Source organism: Lipotes vexillifer, unplaced genomic scaffold, assembly GCF_000442215.2.
Source record: "Lipotes vexillifer unplaced genomic scaffold, Lipotes_vexillifer_v1.1 scaffold2079, whole genome shotgun sequence".
Classification (NCBI taxonomy): domain Eukaryota; kingdom Metazoa; phylum Chordata; class Mammalia; order Artiodactyla; family Lipotidae; genus Lipotes; species Lipotes vexillifer.
In genome coordinates this window covers 154,713-175,524 of record NW_006770328.1, presented here as the reverse complement: position 1 = coordinate 175,524, position 20,812 = coordinate 154,713, and the positions used below count along the sequence as shown (strand labels likewise).

General features: G+C 47.4%; 2 protein-coding genes across 2 annotated transcripts in view; one reads left to right on the top strand and one right to left on the bottom strand.

Annotated features, from left to right (window-relative positions):
* MRPL46 (mitochondrial ribosomal protein L46) overlaps positions 1–6,290 on the bottom strand; it is a 10,979-nt gene extending 4,689 nt beyond the window's left edge. The window contains exons 1-3 of the mRNA XM_007446069.1: positions 6,058–6,290; positions 4,522–4,711; positions 3,591–3,764 (exon numbers count right to left, since the gene is read on the bottom strand). Coding sequence (XP_007446131.1) covers positions 3,591–3,764; positions 4,522–4,711; positions 6,058–6,285 — 592 coding nt within the window. The 5' untranslated portion in view covers positions 6,286–6,290. The remainder of the gene's footprint in view (positions 1–3,590; positions 3,765–4,521; positions 4,712–6,057) is intronic.
* Positions 6,291–6,681: 391 nt separating this feature from the next.
* Positions 6,682–16,501, top strand: MRPS11 (mitochondrial ribosomal protein S11). Its single transcript, XM_007446068.1, has 6 exons — positions 6,682–6,746; positions 6,879–7,013; positions 12,048–12,146; positions 14,190–14,319; positions 15,567–15,632; positions 16,394–16,501. The coding sequence occupies exons 1-6, from the start codon at positions 6,682–6,684 to the stop codon at positions 16,499–16,501; spliced, it is 603 nt and encodes a 200-aa protein (XP_007446130.1).
* The last annotated feature ends 4,311 nt before the right edge of the window (positions 16,502–20,812 follow it).

The following is a 20,812-nucleotide window of genomic DNA, read 5'->3' as shown; positions in this document are numbered from 1 at the left end:
AGAGCGTCTTCTCCACTAGGACATAAGCTCCCAGGAAGCACGGGTAGTGTTCTGTTCATCACTGTGACCCCACTGCCTGGAGAGCGTCCAGCAAATGGTAGGCAGAGAGTAAATGTCTGCTGCATAAACTGAGTAAGGGCACACACAAGTGCTATCGGAGCCTAGAGGGAGGAGTAGCTCTCTCTACCCAGAAGGTTCCACCACAGAAGGTAGAATGTACTGAGCAGTCAGACTAGGGAGGAGTAAAGCATTCCAGTCAAGGACCAGCAGGTCCCAAAACAGGGACATATGAAAAACCACATTATTCATGGGATGCAAAAGGTTTGCTAGGTTAGAACTTGGAATATACATTAATGAGTGGCAAGATGGAAGACTGATGAGCTCAGGACGAGAGCAAAAAGGATTTGTAGGCCCTGCTTGAAAGTCTGCTTTCATGGGGAATCTTTCAAGAATTTGAGGCAGAGAAGTGACAAGGGGTTTGTGTTTTAGAAGGCTCATTCTGGCAGCACTGAAGAGGACAACACAAAAGCAAGGGGGAACTCACTTGGCATCTACCTCAATAGTCCAGTGTAGCGGTTCTCAACCACTGTGATTCCACTCCCCACGTAATGTCTGGCAGTGTCGAGAGACATTTTTGGTTGTCACACTAGCGCGAGTGCGGATGGGTTAGTGCTACTGGCATCTAGCAGGTAGAGGCCAGAGATGCTGCTAAACAGCCTACAAGGCACAGAAGCCCCCACAAAGAATTATCCCGCCTCAAATTTCAATAATGCCAAGGCTGAGAAAATCTGGACTAGTGAGAAGTGAAAAGGCTCCCAGAAAAGCTGCAGGAATGAAGAGGGGACTATTTAGAACAGACTAGACAGGACTCAAGAACTTATGGTTATTGCAATGAGGTCAAGGATAACTCTGAGGTTTCTAGTTGGGTGAATGGGTAAGTGGTGATGCCAATAAGCAAGCCTGCAAGGACAAAAAGAGAAGCAGGCTGAGAGACTGGCAGGAACATCAATTTTGAATGTAATAAATTTTAAAATCTCTGTGGGGGTGAGGGAGAGCACAGGAACGGCATCTGTCAGCCTCTGTCCCCACAGGATATTTCCACAGGCCCCCAGATGTGTGCTGAATTGGATGCCTGCTCCCCTACACCGATGCTTTATGTTAAACAAACAAGCCTCTTTCATAGAAAGTCTGGGTGTTTTTCAGTTGGCTGCCTCTGCACTGGGCTCTGGGGTAGAACCTAAATGACAGGTCTGTCAGGGATAACACAGATTGTCAAATACTGAACAAAATGGAGCAAAAGATGATAACCAACCAAGGTATCTTCCTCAAGATGATACCAGATGGCCAAGAAATGAAAAATCTCATTTTCAAAGAGACCCAAAATTCAAAGTCAATTTTAGAAGGCAGTGGGTTACCTAGAAACAGGTTCTGCAAAACTGAGTACTTCTTCAGGACCTGAAGTATGAGCTGAGGAGAAAATCAAGTGTGGACAGACCATATTCTAGATGCGACAGAACTAAAGAAATTCCATATCCTCTAAGTTCTTAGCACAACAATGCTGCTTTTTAAAAAAAAAAAAAAAAAAAGGGAGGGGGAGTAACTGTGCAAAGCAAAAGATTCATACTATGCAGAGGCACAAAAAAAAAAATCCATTTCCTGAAGAATCCATAAATTATAAGAATCAAAAATGTAGGAAAAGAGAAAACCAGGGACTTCCCTGGTGGCATAGTGGTTAAGAATCCGCCTGCCAATGCAGGGGACACAGGTTCGAGCCCTGGTCCGGGAAGATCCCACATGCCGCAGAGCAACTAAGCTCGTGTGCCACAACTACTGAGCCCGCGTGCCACAACTACTGAGCACGCATGCCTAGAGCCAGTGCTCCACAACAAGAGAAGCCACCGCAATGAGAAGCCCACACACCACAACGAAGAGTAGCCCCCGCTCACTACAACTAGAGAAAGCCCACACACAGCAACGAAGACCCAACATAGCCAAAAAACAAATTAATTATTTTTTTAAAAAAAGAGAGAAAACCAAACAGCTAATCCTGATCATTTTTATGACAAAAAACCATGAAAAATAAATAATGAAGCTTTCAGTGTCATAAAAACTGAAGCACCTTTTAATGTAAGTATTGATTACCAGAATCCCACTGGAACGAATAGTGTCACTGGTGTTGAGTGGAGAGACAGAAATGCCTGAAGGGAAGGCGAGTAGGATCTATTAAGCCAACAGGACCCCTCATAGCTACACCCTATAATGACAAAATATTTTACAATACTGGGCCCCAAAGAAGATCTGGGCCAATTAAACAAAAACAAAGTACTAGAATCACCTACTCCTGTGGAGAATGCAAAACTGTAGAAACCAAAAGGTGAATGTTTTGCACTCTGTTGGGAAGACAAGTTTTAGTGATCAGAAGCGGAAACTCTCCATCCTTCAGGTATGACGGCAGTTGTTAATTCATTGAGTACAGGAACTATGAAGAAGCTGCTACTAAACAATATCAGGCCCATTCAAAAAGGGAGATGGGAGGAAGACAGCATCTACAGCCAAACTCTTGAGCCTCGTAGAGGAGATGATGGCCACCCAAGACGATCCACTAAGCCAATCCAGCAGCTTTACCAACCTCCCCGGGCTCAGAACGAGTATTACAAGAGTCTTTGTTTAGAAACAAGCCAGTGACTAGACCTCCTACTTTCCCTTTAGAATAAAATGCAGCCACTGTGGATATTATTATTTGAAGAATGAAAAAACAGATTTTAGGGGAAAAAAAAATCAACCCACACAAAGAATGGGAAAAATTATGGAGCCAGATAAAGCAACTACCTTTTACAAGTGAAAGAATTTTTTCTTCTGCCATCAATAAAACCAATATGTTATTTTTAAAAAAAAGAAAAGAAAATAGTTTAAAAGAAATAAAATAAAAATAAAATTTAAAAATCTCAGTGCCAGGGCTTCCCTGGTGGCGCAGTGCTTGAGAGTCCGCCTGCCGATGCAGAAGACGCGGGTTCGTGCCCCGTTTCGGGAAGATCCCACATGCCGCGGAGCGGCTGGGCCCGTGAGCCATGGCCACTGAGCCTGCGCGTCCGGAGCCTGTGCTCCGCAAATGGGAGAGGCCACAACAGTGAGAGGCCCGCATAACGCAAGGAAAAAAAAAAAAAAAAAAAAAAAAAATCTCAGCGCCAGGACTTCACTGGTGGTCCAGTGGGTAAGACTCCCTGCTCCCAACGCAGGGGGCCTGGGTTTGATCCCTGGCCAGGGAGCTAGGTCCCACATGCGTGCTGCAACTAAGAAGTCTGCATGCCGCAACTAAGAAGCCCTCATGCCACAACTAAAGATCCCGCGTGCCACAACTGAGACCCGGCGCAGCCAAAATAAATAAATATTAAAAAAAAAAAAAAATCTCAGTGGCACGAAGACTCTCACTTGATCTAAGATTTTTTCCAAACTGAAATTTTATAAATATCAAAGTTTCCATTAACCTTCCAACCTCCTACCCTTAAAGCCAGGCCCACAGCCAGCCTGCAAATCCTCAGGCTGAGTCTGAAGTGTATCTTGTGGGGTTTAGAGGGAGGCAGAGAACTCACCTGAGAGTGTGGCCAGGGTTCGTTCAGCTGTTCGGCGGAGGGTCTCCCCGGGCTGCCACTCTGCCTGGGGCAGCATCCAAACGTCCTGGTCTCCAAGCTTCTCTCTGACCAACAGAATGAGGTTCCTGTCTAGCTTCCGGTGCAGTGAGGTTCGGTCATTTTTTACATCGGCTTCTGTGAAGAAAAGAGGGGGTCACAGGAGACAAGAGGACTGTGTTCTGCCAGAACCAAGAAGATCAGAGTTTTAGAATCCTCCTTTAAGGCAGAGCCAAAACCTCTGCCCTCAAAGAACTTATAATCAAATTAGAACCCTGACCCATCTCTCTAACTCTGACCTCTCTCAGGACAGAGTCTCACAATCTTGAGGAAACTAAAATTTAACAAGAAGAAACCAAAAGCTGAACTCCTCCTTTGAAGAGCCAAACACAAAGTACTTTGAGCCTCTGGAAAAGAAGCAATACCCGGACACTCTATTTCATCGGTCTTGACACTGTTACTGACTTAACCAGCCCCTACTTTCTCTGTTCTTCAGTCTTCATCGTGAAATAAGAATGAAAGAACTCAACCCCCTGCTTTGGGAGGGATTTCAGATAAAATACAGGAAACTAGTGGGGAACACTTAATTTACCCCACTCTTAGTCCCAAACTAGGAGTTAAACCCAGATAACATTCCTGAGGCTTAACTGCAACAGATAAGGCTATCCCAATACCCTTACATCCCACTCAAAAATAACACAGACCTTAAAAAATTATATTAGGGTGGATGTGAGGAACAGGGAAAAGAATTTCTTTTTCTCCCACGTGAAAGAAGTTCTATCATTTCAAATTATTTGTTACTTAAAACACAAGCAGGAGTTAAGCAAGAATCGTTTGTTTGGGAACCAGAATACCCCCCTTTTCCACCTCTAACTGGCCTGAAAAGACCACAAACCTGTTATTCGAGCTCCAGGTTTGAACTGTAGGAATTTCTGCTCCCACATGTCTTCCAAATCCTGCAACAGCAATATATTCTGCTCATCTTCTTCTTCACCATAAAGGTCGCTTTTCTTCTTTACCAGTTTCTGGGCTTCATCCAAAGCACGAAGCTCATGGTCTGAATACAGGCTTCTCTCTATCTCAATCTGGGAAAATTAAAAGAGCAAAAATCTACCCCAAACTGGGAAAATTAGAAGGACAAAAATAAATAAATAAAACAGAGCTACAGTGCACTTGACAGACTCAGAAGTTTACCACCCAACAGACATACAACCAAAACACCACAGAGAAAACAGAGAAAAAAAGATCAGCTGCACTTTGGGCTTGAGTTATATTTACTAAAACATCAGAATGTGTTTGGAGGTCAAGACTGCCACAAAGAACAGCGGACTAGGAAAGGCATTGCCTGCCCACTTACCTCCCTCCAGTCAGGCCAGTCTTTGATTAGAATCTCACTCACCATGAACGTTCCTGCTTCAGGGAGTTTACAGATGCCATTCCTTCTCCCTAGAATGTTTTCCCTCATGCTCTCCTGGGAGATCCCTACTCATCCTTCAGATCTCAATTTAAATATCACTTTTTTAAAAAAATATCACTTTCTTAAGAAAGATATTCTATGACACCTCCCATTAAAATCAAATTAATGTCCCTGTTAAATACTATTACAGTACCCTGTGTTTTCCTTTACAACACTTACCAAAGACTTCAATTCCATCATCATGTGGTTATTTGGTCATTGACTGATGCCCCCTCCACCAAATTGAAGTGCTCTGAGAACCACAGCTATGTCTGTCTCATTCACCACTGCATCCCTAGCACTTAGCAGTGTCTGTACAAAGTGGTTCCTAAATGATTATCTATAAAGCGATTAATAAAATGTTTGCAGAGTAAATTAATAAGCCAAGTAAAAAGGACAGAAGTGAAGTTTTTATCTCTCAGTAGCCAAGACAAAAACGTCTCAGGTTCTGGGGGAACATAATATCCTTTAATCACTATGGGGATTTAAGACCCTCATAACCACTACACCGCTTTTGCCCATGTCTCTTCACTTGCCCCTCACACAAAAGACTTTATCACAGACATCTTACGGATGTGCCCGTTGCCTTTTCCTTACGCTCATCACGTAACAAAGACTTTCTCCTCTCCAAACTGTCAACTACCTATGATAAGGGCTGAATCCGTCTTGTTCACCATCGCATACCCAGTATATTGACTGAAAAAGGAGAGCATCTCCAAAGAGTTGCCGACGATAACAACAGAAAAGATCAATGAAAACGAAGTACCTTTTATTGAATGCGTACTACGTACCACACCAACCCAGTAAGGTAGGCACCATTTTGCAGGTAAGTATACTGAAGCTCAGAGAAGTGAAGTAAATTGCCCAAAGTCACACAAACTAATCGGTGGCGGAATCGGGATCAAACGCAAGTCAGCGTGCCTCTACTGCTTCCCCAACTGCACCCAGAAGCGACGACCCGCACCTCAATCCCACCTGCTGTAGCAGAGCCTCCATCTCTTCCTGCAACGGAGTCAGCGGCTTCGAGACCAGCGGTGGCCGCTGCAAGCACAACGCGCCCAGCAAGCGCCATGGAGACGCGCTGCTCGAGGGTGCGGCCGCAAGGGCCAAGCTACGAGAACCCAGACTACGGGTCCAGGGGCCCTCGAACTGCCGCCAGCCCCTCGCCACCCCTAATACAGTCAGCCTTACAGACCCCGCCATCTGTCAACCTTCCCACAATGTACCGCGGCTCCCAACGAGGTCCTGAGCCAATCCTATATTCCCACAAGGCAGTGCGGGCACAGCATGACGGGAAGAGCTAGGTTCCCCGGAACTAGTAGAACGAACCATTCCAATATGGAGGGGTGGGCGAAGATCTCATGTTAGAAAACTAGGAAAAGGGGGGAGGACTCCCAGTTGAGAGGATATCCCACTCTCAACAATATTATTATGGAGCATTTAACTTGGAATAAAAATCTTTAATATACGTTTTAAAAAGGACTCAGATGACTTTTCCTCTGCACCCCCCCCACAAGCGCTCGTGGTGCTAGCTCCACTCCAGCCCCGCCAAGCTCCGCGGTCGCCGCGGACGGAACCTGAGTGGGGTCAACTCAAGTCATGCAGGTTGTAAGAAACGCGGGGTTTTGGCTCTTGCGGTTATGGGCTTGGCCACCGACGACCAGGTAAGAATGATTATCCCCTCCGAACCTACGGCCACCCGCGAGAGTTCGCTCCTGCCCATGTCCCATGAGACACCTGGACTCCAGTTAGGACTCGGTTAGGCCTGGACCTCACCGAGCTTTCCTTCTCCACAGGGTCGCCGTGGCCGGAGTGCCGACCCCCACCATCCACACTAGCGCCCAGCAGATGCAAGACGCAGCGGCCAAGCCGGAAGTTGAGAAGGCGAAGGCGAAGGCTCCGGCGCCAGCTCCGAGGCACAGCAGCTTCAGGTGAGGGCCACTTAGGTCCAGCCCTCGGGAGACTGGCACCACCCTCCAGAGTCAGAGAACCAGTGAATTCCCAACTCTTTGTCACTTGCCATCTGCGGGACCTTATGCAGATTAATCTCTGAGCCTCAGCTTTTTCGTCTGAAAGTGGAGATAACGCCGGAAGAGGTTGTGAGGATCAAATGAGATGAGCTTTGGCACAAAGTGAATGCTCATGAACATTTGATGAATGAATGAGTGAACGTCGAAGTTGTATAGTAAATATCACTTTTGTTTCCCTCTGGGATCACGTCAGACTAACAACCTTCCCTGGGTCTCGGACACAAAAGCGGGCGGGGATGGGTGGCTACACTAGGGTGTATGTTATTATGCACTTTTTTGAGTTGGTCTAAGGTCCAGGGTGGTTTCTGTGCTTAGCCTCAGCGACTTGGTAACTTGCTTTCCACAGTGCCACTACCTCTTTGTGCTACTTATACTTCACTATATTTAACAAACCTTTTCTAAGAACCTGCTTGGTGCTAGGCACCATGCTAGGTGCTGGGGATACAAATGCAGAAGATCATTCCTCCCCACAAGTAGTTCACAGTCTACCAGGGAAGACAGACATACAAATGTTTTCACCATAATCTGACCAGTGGTATATTGGAGGTAAGAGATGGTTGTTTTGAAGTATGAAAGAGTGAGTGTCTGATTCCGGAGAAAATCAGGCAAGAGTGCCAAGAAAATAATGTGAAGCTAAGAACTGAATTGAATGGGAGTTCAGCTGGAAAAGATGAAAAGTCGTTTTAGGCAAACTAACAGTCTGTGTAATGCATGCATTGTGAAAGAATGCAGTGTATTCAGGTGTATGTGTGATGGCAGATGAGGCCAGCAGGGTGAGAAGGAATCCGAATGCTGAGGGTCTTATCTGTAACACTGGGGCTTTTACGCAGTCCCCACTGTAGGCAGTGGGGAGCTGCCAAAGGAATTTAAGCCAAGATTCTTTTATAGTCACTCAGCAATGTCAGGCACTGTTCAAGGTGTTGGGTATGCATCGGTGACCAAACACACAAAAGTCCCTGCCCCCGTAGAAGTTAAATTCGAGTGGATAGGGGACAGTATATAGAAAACAAGAAAAAATACGACAGATTGTAGGAGTGTATCTAGTGTTTGAGAGCAGCAGCAAGAAGGCCAACGTGGAGTGATGAGTAAAAACAGGTGGGGGCAACAGGGCAAAGGGGTGCAGCAGGCACGCAGGGCTACATCCTGTCGGCCTTGTGGGCCATCGTGAGGACTTCACCTTATTCTCTGAGTGAAGTGGGAAGTCACTGGAGAATTCTGAACAGAGGATTGACATGATCCTGCTTACATCTTAAAGGGTCCCTTTGGCCGCTGTGTTGATATTGAACTGTAGGGAAGTGAGGATGGAAGATGGGAGAAGTCTCCTAAGCAGCCAAAAAACTACTGAAGTAATCTAGGTGAGAGATGATGCTAGCCTGGACCAGAGTAGCAGCTGTGGAGGTAGTATAAATGGTCAGACTGATACATTTAGAAGATGACCAACAGGGTTTGTTAATGTAAAGGAGAGGACTGAAGGAGTGCTCTAAAATTTTTGGCCTAAACAGCTGGAAAGATAGAGTTGTCATTAAGACGGGGGAGACTGCAGGAGCTTGGATTTGGGTGGTTAAGTTTGAGATGCTTCGTTAACATTCAAGTGGAGATACAACAATGACTATTAGAAATGGAGTTCAGGGCTTCCCTGGTGGCACAGTGGTTGAGAGTCCGCCTGCCAATGCAGGGGACACAGGTTCATGCCCCGGTGTGGGAGGATCCCACATGCCGCGGAGCGGCTGGGCCCATGAGCCATGGCCGCTGAGCCTGCGTGTCTGGAGCTTGTGCTCCGCAATGGGAGAGGCCACAACAGTGAGAGGCCAACATACCACAAAAAAAAAAAAAAAATGGAGTTCAGGGGACAGATCTGGGCTAGAGGTATACATTTGGAAGACTCATCATATAGATGATTTTTGGGGTTTTTTTTTTTGCAACGAGGCTTATGGGATTTTAGTTCCCCGACCAGGGATCAAACCCAGGGCCCCCTGGCAGTGAGAGCACCGAGTCCTAACCACTGGACCACCAGGGAAGTCCCTAGATGATATTTAAAACCATAAGATACAAGATCATCAAGAGAGAAAGGGTAAACAAAGAGAAGAAGAGGTCCAAGGACAGCACCCTGGAGCCTCTGGCATTTAGAGATTTGGGAGATGAGGAAAAATCAGCAAAAGAGAAAGAAGAAATCTCCAGAGAAGTACTAAAAAACCCTGGAGGGTTTTGTGTGTGTTTTTTTTTTTAATGTGGTTGAAGGGCAGAGAGATTAGCTATATCAAATGCTACTGATATGATAGGTCCATAGACTGACGACAGAATTGCTCATTGGACTTAACATTGTGAGTTGGTTGGTGACCTTGACTAGAGCATTTTCAGTGGAGGTATGAGGGGCTAAGGTCTGAGTGGCGTGGGTTCAAGGAGGATAGAAGACAGGAAGAAACAGCAGGTATGGTCATTTCTTTGAGTGGGAATATAGAAATGGGCAGGTGCTAAAGGAGGCTTTAGGATCAAGAGGTTTTTGTTTGTTTTTAGGTTGGGGAAATGACCACATGTTTTGCTGATGGGAATGATGCAGTAGAGAGGGGAAAGAATGAGGATGCCAGACTGCTGTCCTTGAGGGGCTAACACACAAGTGGAGCATCATAACAGGAGAGAAGGCAGAGATAGTGGGCACAGATGTTTGGTAGTGGGAGCTGGAAGAACTTCTGATTGCTTCTATTTCTCTGTGAAGGTCATCATCGGGCAGTGAGGAAGCAGGAAGGAGTTGGAGGTCTGAGGGGACAAAAGAAGGTACAAAATAGTCATCCAGGACAGTGAAAGGGTAATTGAACTGTGGATGCGCTGTATGATTGCCAGCAATGAGGGCCCACTGGATGTTAGAAGTCATTAAAGTAAAGCAGCGGTTCTCAGCCTGGGGCGGCTGTGCCTCCAAGGGGACTTTTAGCGATGTTTGAAGATATTTTTGGTTGTCACAACTTGAGGGACAATGTCTAGTTGGGTAGAGGCCAGGGATGTTGCTAAATACCCCACAGTGTGCAGGACAGCCCCCCTTCAGAGAATTCTCTTGCCCAAAATGTCAGTAGTACTGAGGTCAAGAAACTGTGATAGAGAGAGAGAGAGAGAGAGAGAGACAGTAGGTACTACTGCACTACTGTGTATTTTTCTCTACCCAACTGTGCAGGCTATTTTCAGTCCTCGTCAGCCATTTGCAAGAGATGCCGTGTGTGCGGGCCTGGTTTGAGGATGGGTATGAAGAGGCAGCAGAACAGCGGCAGAAAGCTTTGTCTTTCCTATTTCTGGGCTGCCTCGGGGTGAACCACTTGTTCATTTGTACATTGGACCTGGGAGGCTTAAAAGCTTGATCTTGTCTGCACCTTCAGTTAAATGGTTCAAGCTCCAAATCCTTCCTAGTTCAAAAACCTTGCCCTATATAAAAGGCATTATGCTGGTATGTTCAGACTTTAGAAGGCTTAAGTTTTTGACCCACAAGTCAATAGGGGAAATTATCAATGGGGAAATGATAATGTTTTAAATATTAATGTCATCTCAGAGCCTCGTCCACATTCCACCTCAGTGTAGGCTGATAAGCTGGCAACCTGCTGAGATGCTAAATCATCTCTAAGATCAGGCCAAGCAGGAAAGAATACACTTGTAACTCTTGAATACCACTGTGTTACTGTTTTGTTTTTTTTAAATCTCTCTAGGAAAGCCAGTCAGGAGGATAATGCTCAGCTAATAGTGCATTCTCTAAATCAGAACCCGTTGTAGTTCAGGTGGCTGAGGGGATACAAACACTGATCTGATCTGTACGTGTAAGCAGGGTGCAGCAGCAGGTTTGCTCGAGTCTAGAATAAAAAAAAGCACAGGTGGTGAGCAGAGCTCTGGACCAAGGTAGAGCCCCTCGACCCAAGGCCTGGCTTCCCTTGTTAACCCTGTTCCCCTATTTGTACTCAGTTTCTCCACCTGAAAATGAAGAGTCCTGACCGAGAGACAGCCAGAGGACAGATCGGACTGAGATAGAGAGGGGTCTTGAACTCAACATGATGTCTAGGCCAGTGTGCTAAACCCTGAGTTCACATTCTGACTCACTTGGGCTACTTCAGAAATGGATTCTCAGGCCCCATCCAGAAGTCTGGGGTGGAGTGTAAACATCAGAATCACGTGATCTTGCTGTTCAGCCAGCATGGACAACCGCTGGTCTAGGATAGGGGTTGGCAAGTTGGCCCCTACCTAGATCTGGCCAGTTTCCTGTTTCTTATTGGACAGTAGTCACACCTATTAACTTACTGTTGTCCGTAGCTGTTTTTGCACCACAGTGGCAAAGTTGAGTAGTTGCAACAGAAACTATACAGCCAGCAAAACCTAAAATATTTACTATCTGGCCCTTTACAGAAAAAGTTTGCTGACCTCTATTCCAGGGATTCTTTTTTTAATAATAATGACTTTTATAAGTATTATTAAGATAAATTTGTCTTTTTTTATTAAGATAATTTTATCAATATGATATGAAAAATCATATTGTTTGTACAAATGAACAGTAGTATAGTCAAGATATCTATGGTTCATAAAACAAGAAATAGAGATTCGACTTTATTTTTTTTAATGCAGAAAGAGTAGCTTATAGAGGACTGGAGAGTGATCTGATTATACACTAGAAGGGACAGGGGAAGATGGGGAGTGTGGATTAAATTCTCTTTCCTCCCAGCAGAAAGTCACTAGCTGTGTCTAGAGTCAGCAACTCAGGAAACGGCTGCTGAAGCACCGTGTTCACAGATGTGGCAGCAGCGCCAGAAGGGTTGGGGGCAATAACCTCAGGAGCAGGTTGAGGCAGAGAGCTGCTGTTTTTTATTATGAGTTTGTCTGTACTGTTGGCTTTTTTAAACCTTGTAATTTTTTTTTAATTAAAAAAAAAAATCAGGACAACTTTACCTAAAATTTTTCTTCTAATTGCAGCATTTACCCTCCAATTCCAGGACAAGAGAGTTCTCTGAGGTGGGCAGGAAAGAAATTTGAGGAGATCCCAATCGCACACATCAAAGCATCGTACAACAAGTAAGCAGGGAAGGGAGCACCTGGTAGGGCTAGAGTGGGCTTCTTTCCCCTTCAGAGGGGGCGGACAAGTCACGTTCTGCATGCAGAACGTTCTGCATGCAGATGCTGATACAGAGGTTCCCCCGGGCTCCCTCCTGGTTTGGGGAGACCACCTCTCTCTTTATACAGTTTATTCAGATTTCATGAAAATGTGAACTAGGTTAGGCATATCCCATTCATAAGATTTCATTGCTGTCCTTGGGAATTGTATTTCCTGGTTCTGCTCAAGAGTTGGAGAAGAGTATATTTTAGGGCCAGAAAGTCCCTCTGTGAAAGTATTTGTTAAGTGTTAGTACTGGGGATGGGTGATTAATAAATGAGAGAGATTATTTCAGAATATATGATTTACTAACTAAGCAAAATGGAAACCTCCAAATAAGGGTCGCTTTAAAGTACTCGCTTTGGGCCACCGTGCACCGACCTCTGCCTTTGTAGGTCTGCACAAGGTTGGAAGACTAACGTTCTGTGTGGCTTTCAGACAGTCCTGGGTAAGTTCCCAACTGTGTGTTGGCAACAGAAACCTTACTGACGTCAGTAACATCTTTGCACACCAGCCCCCACTTGGAGATGGGATTGGTGTTTGGTCAACAGTCGCCTATGAAGCAATTTTGAGAACAATACTAGAGACTGTTGGTAGTCAGGGCTAGAGGGTGGGCACAGGCGAGGTGCCATAGGATGCATTTCAGCTTTCATCTGGTAAGCTCAGAATGAGAGCCCCTGGATTTTCCTCTCTTCTCAGGTTGCTAAGGACATAGGTAAGCTCTTTGTTCATTTGCTTTTTTAAGGGTCTGTGGCCCACTCTGTAGATTTCTATTGAGGTTGTCTCAGGGACAAGCCATTCTCTTGTCTATTTCTACTCTGTTCAGTGTAGAAAACCCAAGAAGCCGTGGTAGGGAAATGGCAGCCGTAGCCAGGCCAACAGCAGGTGGCCTGAGCCCAGGGCCAGCTCCAGCAGGTCTCCCCGTAACCACTCTCCACTTCCCTCTGTGGTGAGTTCTCAGGGAACTCTTCAGACTAGGAAACTGGGCAGTGATCAAGAGGGAAATGGAAAGCATGTCTAAGGATTTCTTGAAGTTATTCTTAATTTTAATTTAACTTGTTAAAGAGTCCTTATCTTTTAGAGATATATACTGAAATATTTACAGATGAAATGATGGGTCTAAGATTTGCTTCAAAATAATCCATTAGTTAGGGGATAGAGGGGAGTAGAAACAGGGTTTATAGGTGAAACCAAATTGAATATGAGTTAGTAATTGTTGAAGCTGAATGGTGAGTCCATGGGAGTTCAGACATTATTCTATCCACTTTTGTGTATATTTGAAACTTTACCAATGAAAAATCATTAAAAATTACCTGATGTGAAAATCTAATTTCTTAGGGTAGGAGGAAAATATGCCACCTTTCCTCTGGATGACACTAGCACCCTCAGATTATGGAGCTTCTGTTAGTCAGCTTGGGCCACTATAACAAAACACCACAAACTGAGTGGCTTAAACGGCATTTATTTCTCACAGTTCTGAAGCTGGAAGTCAAAGATCAGTGTGCCAGCAGGATCGGGTTCTAGTGACACCTCTTCCAAGTTGCAGATGGCTGGCTTCTCGTTGTGTCCTCACATGCTGGAAGAGGCAAGGGAGCTCTCTGGGGTCCCTTTTATAAGGCACTAATCCAGTTTATAAGGGCTCCACCCTCATGACCTAATCATCTCCCAATGGCCTCACCCCCCAATACTGTTACATTAGGGGTTAGAATTTCAACATGAATTTAGGGGGCGGAGCCCAAACCTTCCATGCATAACGGCTCTCTTTAGATTATATAACTTGTCAGTTTTTAATGAGGTTTAGGGGTTGATTCTGACCTTTCCTTGCACCTCCTACAGGATAAGCTCAGAGTGAAAGCAGCTAACGGTCTTTTTCTTTCACACTCGGGCTTGTCTGGGCATGGGTTAGCGCTCTTTTGCTCCCTTGAAGAGCCATTATATTCTGTACACCTCCCCTCCTTTCCCAGCACACAGATCCAGGTAGTCTCTGCTGCTCACCAGCCCCTTGCCCGCGCTTCCTGTGGCACGGAGGGGTTTCAGAATGCCAAGAAGGGCACAGGCATTGCAGCGCAAACAGCGGGCATAGCTGCTGCGGCGGTAAGTGTGCGTTCTTTCCGGCTCCCTCTGTGCTGGGCTCCACTTTTTGCATGGCTGATCACTGGCAGGAAAATTGTCCTTGAGGCGGCTCTTCAGAAGCAAGAGTATTGGCCAACTCTTGTTGGCTACCCTAACATGGGGTTGGTTTGAAGATATGTGTGAAAACACTTCTCTTTTCTCTTTCTCTCAGCTTCAGTAGAAGTGAAACACTCGGTTCATTCTAGAAGAGGCAGGAGCCAGGTGTTGAAGGCTCACCAAAGCCTCCTGGATTTAAAGACCAGTGCAGTGGGTGGGGTGTGGTTGTGGTAATGGTCCATCTGGAGAAGGTGTGGCATGTGAGGACTCTCCTGCAGTACCAGAGGGAGCATGAACTGTTGCACACCTTCCTAGAAGCAAGGTGACAGTGAGCTGCAGTTGGTGTATTTATTCAGTATCTACTATACGCCAGACACTTTACGTTCATTATCTTGAATCCTCAGAAGACCCTTGGTATTACCCACATTTTTAAGAGTCATTTGGGATTCAGAGTGTGTGACTTGCTCAGAGCCATGCAGCCAGTCCAGTTCTCTGAACTGACCCCGCCAGGTCTGGGACCAGAGCCTGGGCACTGTCTGCTACAACACAGGCCTCACTGCCAAACCGGGAGTATCTCTGGAAGGAACACATTGACCTTCAGACAAAGCTCGATGCCCCAAAATACTGATTGCTGTGTATCAGTGATCATCAAAACACACTAAATGGCCACCAGTGGGCAGGTTTATACACTTAAAAGAAATATGTCAGTGTTAACAGTGGCTTCTGCATGGTGGGTTGAGTGACCTGTGTGTTTTCCAGACTTTCTGCAATAAACTGCCTTTATAAACAAGAAAGAAAATTTTAACTGTAACTAAAGATTAAAATGATAAGACAACACTTTCTAAGAGGGTACTGAGGCTTAGCCTTGGAGTCCAGGGCACCTTATGGTCTGAAATTCTGCATTTATCCACCTGGGAAAAATCTGAGCGATATTTAGAAGTCTCCACTAGGTGGCAGTGCTATCCTGGGTGGAAAGAGATCCCAGCTGACTGCTGGTGTCTGTCCTGCACCTCTGCCATCTGCTCTTTGCTTCCTTCCCTGTCTTCTGCCTGTTTACATGTGTGGGTGCTTGTTCCATGGAGCTCATAACCCTGTTGCTCCAGGTGGCAGCAGCAAGGGGTTTGGATATCGCACTTCTCTTAGAGCACTAACCACTTGCTGCTCCTCTCCAGAAAGCTACAGGGAAGGGTGTGACCCACGTCCGAGTTGTGGTTAAAGGCCTGGGGCCAGGGCGCTTGGTAAGTGACCTTGCTTCTTCACAGCCCAGCATGTGTGCTTGCTTCTTCAGTTAGAGAAACGGGAGTGAGAGCAGAGGAGGGAGAGTGGACCCTGTAGTGGATTCCCCTAACGGCTTGAAGTTTCTTTCCATTGCCTCTAATCTACTAAGCTTCTCCAAGCAAGCCCTGATCACTTAGTTTCAATCCATCAGACACTAACGGAGTGCCTGCTGTGTGCCAGGCACTGGGAACAGAAAGGTGGCCCCTGGGGGACTGTCACAAATGGGTCCCTCAGTACAGACTAGTGAGTGCAGTGGTAAAGCTTGTGCCCAGGGTGCTGGGAGCCTGTTGGGTGTGATCAGGAAAGTGTCCCCAAAGAGGTGACATCTCCACTGATTTTTTGAGAATGACGAGGGACTGACCAGGTATGCGTATGGGATTGGGGGAGGGGGGATCATTCCAGGAAGAGGAAACTACAAAAGCATAATGCTTAAGATGCGTTGAGATTTACAACAGTCTTTGTTCTTAGATTGTAAAGCGCAAGGTGGGACGTGGCAGGTGGGATTGGAGATGTGGGCGGCGTTGAGGGCCTGGTGAAGGGGTTGGTAGGGAGAGCTCTGTGAGAGCATCACGTTGGGACTGTAGATATCAGAGCCAGTGAGCTTTCTCATCCCTACGCTGCGCCCCCCTCACCCCAGACCGGTTCCTCTCCAAGCCCTGTCTGGACACACTGGGGCATTGTTTCTGGGAACGTGCCATCCTGCTATTCCTTCTCCTTCCAGTCTGCCATCAAGGGACTGACCATGGGAGGCCTGGAAGTGATCTCAATCACAGACAACACCCCCATCCCGCACAACGGCTGCCGCCCCAGGAAGGCTCGGAGGCTGTGAGGGGCAGGAAGCCTGCACCTGAACCTGACCTCAAGTCCCGCCTCCAGCTGGATGTCATGGAAAGCACACTGTCAGAGCTCTCTCCAGGGAGGGCTTGTTAGAGACCCTTCAGGCAGTAAAGGAGAGCTCTGCCTCCTTATGGGATGGCCTTTGCTTGTTCCTTCGACTGGAGACCAGTATGCCCAGAAGTGCCTCTCCTGGACAGGAGGAGAGCTATGGGGGCAGCTGTGGCCCAGACGCCAACCAGTAAATGCTGCAGCTGCTCTGAAAAAATAAAAATATCTCCACCATCTGTAGTAATTTGTGGGTTTTTTGCTTCCAGCATTGCAAACAGTAACCCCCCACTTCCTCCTGAAAATGAGATTGTGAATTGAGGTGAGACCCTCAATGGAAGGATTAAGATGTAAATGTGGGCCACTAAGTACCAGGCACCTTCCTCTTTGGTTTCACATATTTCCTTTTTAGCCCCTTAACTAAGGGTTCCAGAGCTCATTAGCAGCTTTTCTTACTAACTTGTAATTTGGCCCCAAATTGAGAGCTTTGTGCCTCCTACCTCTGGAGTATTCTGATAGCAGGTTTCACTGTTAGCAGGCGTGTCTAAAGTTAGTTAGCCCTAACAGTACAGGAGAGTGGTCCTGGAATCAGGTTCCCTTAAGTGTGAACCATCAGAGATTCCCCACAGTCAAGGCTGCGTTACACACTGCGTGGGCGTCAGCAGCCCCAACACCCGAGACTGCATGACCCTAAAGGAGGGAGGGTAGAGTGGTATAAAACAGGGTTCTCTAGAAATTAGGGGAGGTGGAGGGATGGGCAAGAGCAGAGCCCAAATTGAGACGTGCAGGAAAGCGAGTCTGGGTGGTGCTGACACAGTGGGCTCAGCCGGGCTCCCAGGCAGCACTGAACTGCTCAGTCGGGACTCGGGGGTCCCTGGATGCCACACAGAAGCCAAAGGTGGGGCCTCTGGGGACCCAGCAGGAGAGACCCTCTCTTCCTTGGACAGAGAGGACCAAGGATGAGAGCATTACCAGGAGATGAAAAGGTGCACGTCTGTTGGAGGGGAGTCTGCAGGAAGGGCCTGCTGACCACCGAGGGGCTCCACGCCTGCACAGCCAGCCGAGCATTGCGATTTGCCTGAACCCTGTGTAGTAAATGCACAAATGCCCTCTTATGTAGGGAAGCCGCTGTGTTACACAGGTTAGAGAAGGGGAACAGACCAAGACCTGAATGTGAATTTAGAAGGAAAATGTCTCTCTACTGCCTTCTCTTCCATCCTTAGCAGGACCTATGAAGGTTAACTTGTGACCAATGACTAAAGGAACCCAACTGGAGGCTTCTTGTGTTGAAACCACCGACAGAAGGAGTTACACTTTAAAACTATAAACACGTTGCGTAAAAAACATGGGGCTCGTGAGAAACCGCTCTGTGATGTGATATGGTTTGGCCTTTATTCGGGTGGACAGAGGGCCTGGAGCAATCAGTTTAACAGAGCAAGAAACAGGCGGTTCAAAAGAGAAGCTTAAAGAAAGTCCTTTAGAGAGGCGTGGGCAGGGTCAGGGGATAAAGAGGCTGCAGCACTCAAGGACTAGCAGGAGCCGGGAAGGGACAAGCCCCCAGAACCTGGCGGCGCTCTAGTCACAGGGATGCGGTCTCTGCCAAAGCCGCGGCCCGCAGAGGGAGAGGACAGAAACACGCTGATGGCTCCAGCCTCTGGCCACCTGACGTGCCCAGTGGCTGAGCCCAACAAGAACCAGAGCAGGGAAGCAGGGTGGTGCCGTCCCTGGAGGGCCAGCCTCGCAGGCCGCAGAACAGATCTGGAGGGCCACGTGGAGAAGAGGACGCACAGGCGGTCTCCATCATTCCAGAAGTGAAATCTTCCATACGCTGTGGTTTTAGAAAGTGTTATTTTATTCCCAAGAGGGCATTGAAAAGGAAGGTACTGCCTGAGCGTGCCTACAAGTAGACAGGACACAGGGGACCCTAAAGGATCAATGGTCTCGGCCAGAAATGGAAGCCTGGCACCGACACCAGGAGCCAGGTGGGGGGAGCACCATCGACAGGGCGCCCAGGGGGAACGCACACAGCTTTGCTGCTGGGATCCTCAGTGCCCTGCTGCATCCAGGCTCTAAGAGGCCAGTGAACTTGTGCTCTCTTAGACTCTATCACCTCTTAATCGTGGGGTCTTGGCCTCAGAGACCGCCCCTCCTCAGGGGAGGACCTTCACTGACCACTTAAGGCCGTTATCATTCACCCAAAATGCCAGGCTGCCCTTTCCCCTGCTGCCACAAGCCCTTCTCCGAAGCCAGCCTCTCGGTCCTGAGACACAGGTGACCGTGTGCTTGCACTTCCCCCTGGCAGAGAAGATGCAGAGCCTGGCACTGGGTCCTGAGTATTTGCACAAGCAGAGTGTTGGCATCACCTTGTGTGACAACACACTTCCTTGTTTCCTGGCAGCAGGGCCTTGCGTTATTGCTGAGTGCATCAAAGCACAAAGCTGGTGGCCCAGGACTAGCTGCATAAGGAAAGCCTCTCCTCCACCTCTCCCCTCTCTTCTCTCGTCTGCAGGCAAAAAGGCAAATATAATTTTTCTCCTTTCAGCATAGATTCAATGTTGTCCCCTCTTTTGGCCAAGGTCATCACCCGACACCAAGCTGTACCTTCACCACCAAAATAAACCCGTTTAACAGTAGAGCACCTGGATGCTGGCAGAATATAACTCAGCAGTTTAGGAGAAACCATTTTGCAATCGCCTCTGCCTGCAACCTGACTCTCATATGTCCATTTTTTTTAATGCATATTAAATTAAAAGGCATTTAATGCATATATGCCTTCCCCCGAACTCCTTTATTCTTTCTTTCTAGTCATTTTTTCCTACCCTGGATAGATACATTGCTTTTTAAATCTGAGTATTATCAGCCCACAGTGATGGAGTGGTCACTGCCAAAGCAGAAAAGTCTATTCAACCAAAGTGAACAAACATGGGCTATTGCACAAACACAGGCTGAGCACAGGGAGAACAGATATGGCACTGTCATTCCTGTCCCGGAGCTCACAGACCAAGAAAGTGGGACAGGCACATGGCTGAATTAGTCAGAAGGAAGTTCCATACGAGGCATGAATGTTATTGGTGTTTGAGTGAAAGGATGATACCCTCAGTTCATCCCAGCAGGATCACCAGGTATCTTTAGGATTGGAAACTGGCAAAGCAGCATTGCCCCAGGTTACCGGATATGGCTTAGTTGGTGTGGTGCGTCATGATAGGAAGACGAATGGGGGTAAAATCTTACCAAAGGACTGGGAGAAAAGGAAGGAGGCAAAAAACCTGTGGCCACACAAGATGTGATGGAGAAAGGGAGGTGGGCGTGTAGAAGGCTGCAGTCAAGCTCATTTGCAGGCGATGAAGGTAGGTGTGTAGGCATCTAAAATAGAGTAGAAAGAGTCACTGAGGTTTAAGTCAAGAAACTATGAGATGTGGACAAAAAAAGCTGTCAATCTTGATGCTGAAGCCCCAAAGTGGGCATCAGGGAAGGGGACAGAAAAGTCTGGGAGAATCAAAGTCCCCAAGCAACACAGAGCGGCCAGAGTACAGGAAGGAGTATATAGGTTTAGGAAGAGGGGAGTAACAGCACGAACTTCAAAAGAGAAGGACTGTTGGGATGAGGTGGCAGAACGATGTCCCAGAAGGGAGATGAGGCACTGGCCACATGCTGACCCGCATCCCTGGGCACTGGGGTGAGATGTGCAGAGTTGGGGAGGAATGGGGAGGAGTGTGGTGATGAGAGACTGTCTCTTCTCAGTGGAATCAAGCTCTGGGGACCACAGAAGGAGGAGCGGGGTGATGAGAGTCCTGGAGAAGAATGCAGGCTGTGGGCTGGGTTGGGGGTGTCCGGCGTGGTGACTTTGCAGATGCTGAGAGGGTGTGGAGAGAGATGAGGCCGGGGAGAGCCTGGAGGGGGCGAGGACAGGGACCTGCCATGGCTGTGGTCTGGACTGGAACCTGTGTCCAGTGTCTGCTCTGCTTCTAAGCTGCTTTCATAAAGAATACAGACGGCCGGAAGCCATGAAAAGATGACCCTTCTTACAAGTAATCAAGGAAATGGGAATTAAAATGCATGACCATGGGCTTTCCTGGTGGCGCAGTGGTTGGGAGTCCGCCTGCCGATGCAGGGGACACGGGTTCATGCCCCGGTATAGGAAGATCCCACATGCCGCGGAGCGGCTGGGCCCGTGAGCCATGGCCGCTGAGCCTGCGCGTCCGGAGCCTGTGCTCCGCAACGGGAGAGGCCACAACAGTGAGAGGCCCATGTACCGCAA

Coding starts and splice junctions, on each gene's coding strand:
- MRPS11 (XM_007446068.1), top strand. CDS start 6,682: ATGCAGGTTGTAAGAAACGCGGGGTTTTGGCTCTTGCGGTTATGGGCT. Junction 6,747..6,878: donor GCTTGGCCACCGACGACCAG/GTAAGAATGATT, acceptor CCTTCTCCACAG/GGTCGCCGTGGCCGGAGTGC. Junction 15,633..16,393: donor GCCTGGGGCCAGGGCGCTTG/GTAAGTGACCTT, acceptor TTCTCCTTCCAG/TCTGCCATCAAGGGACTGAC.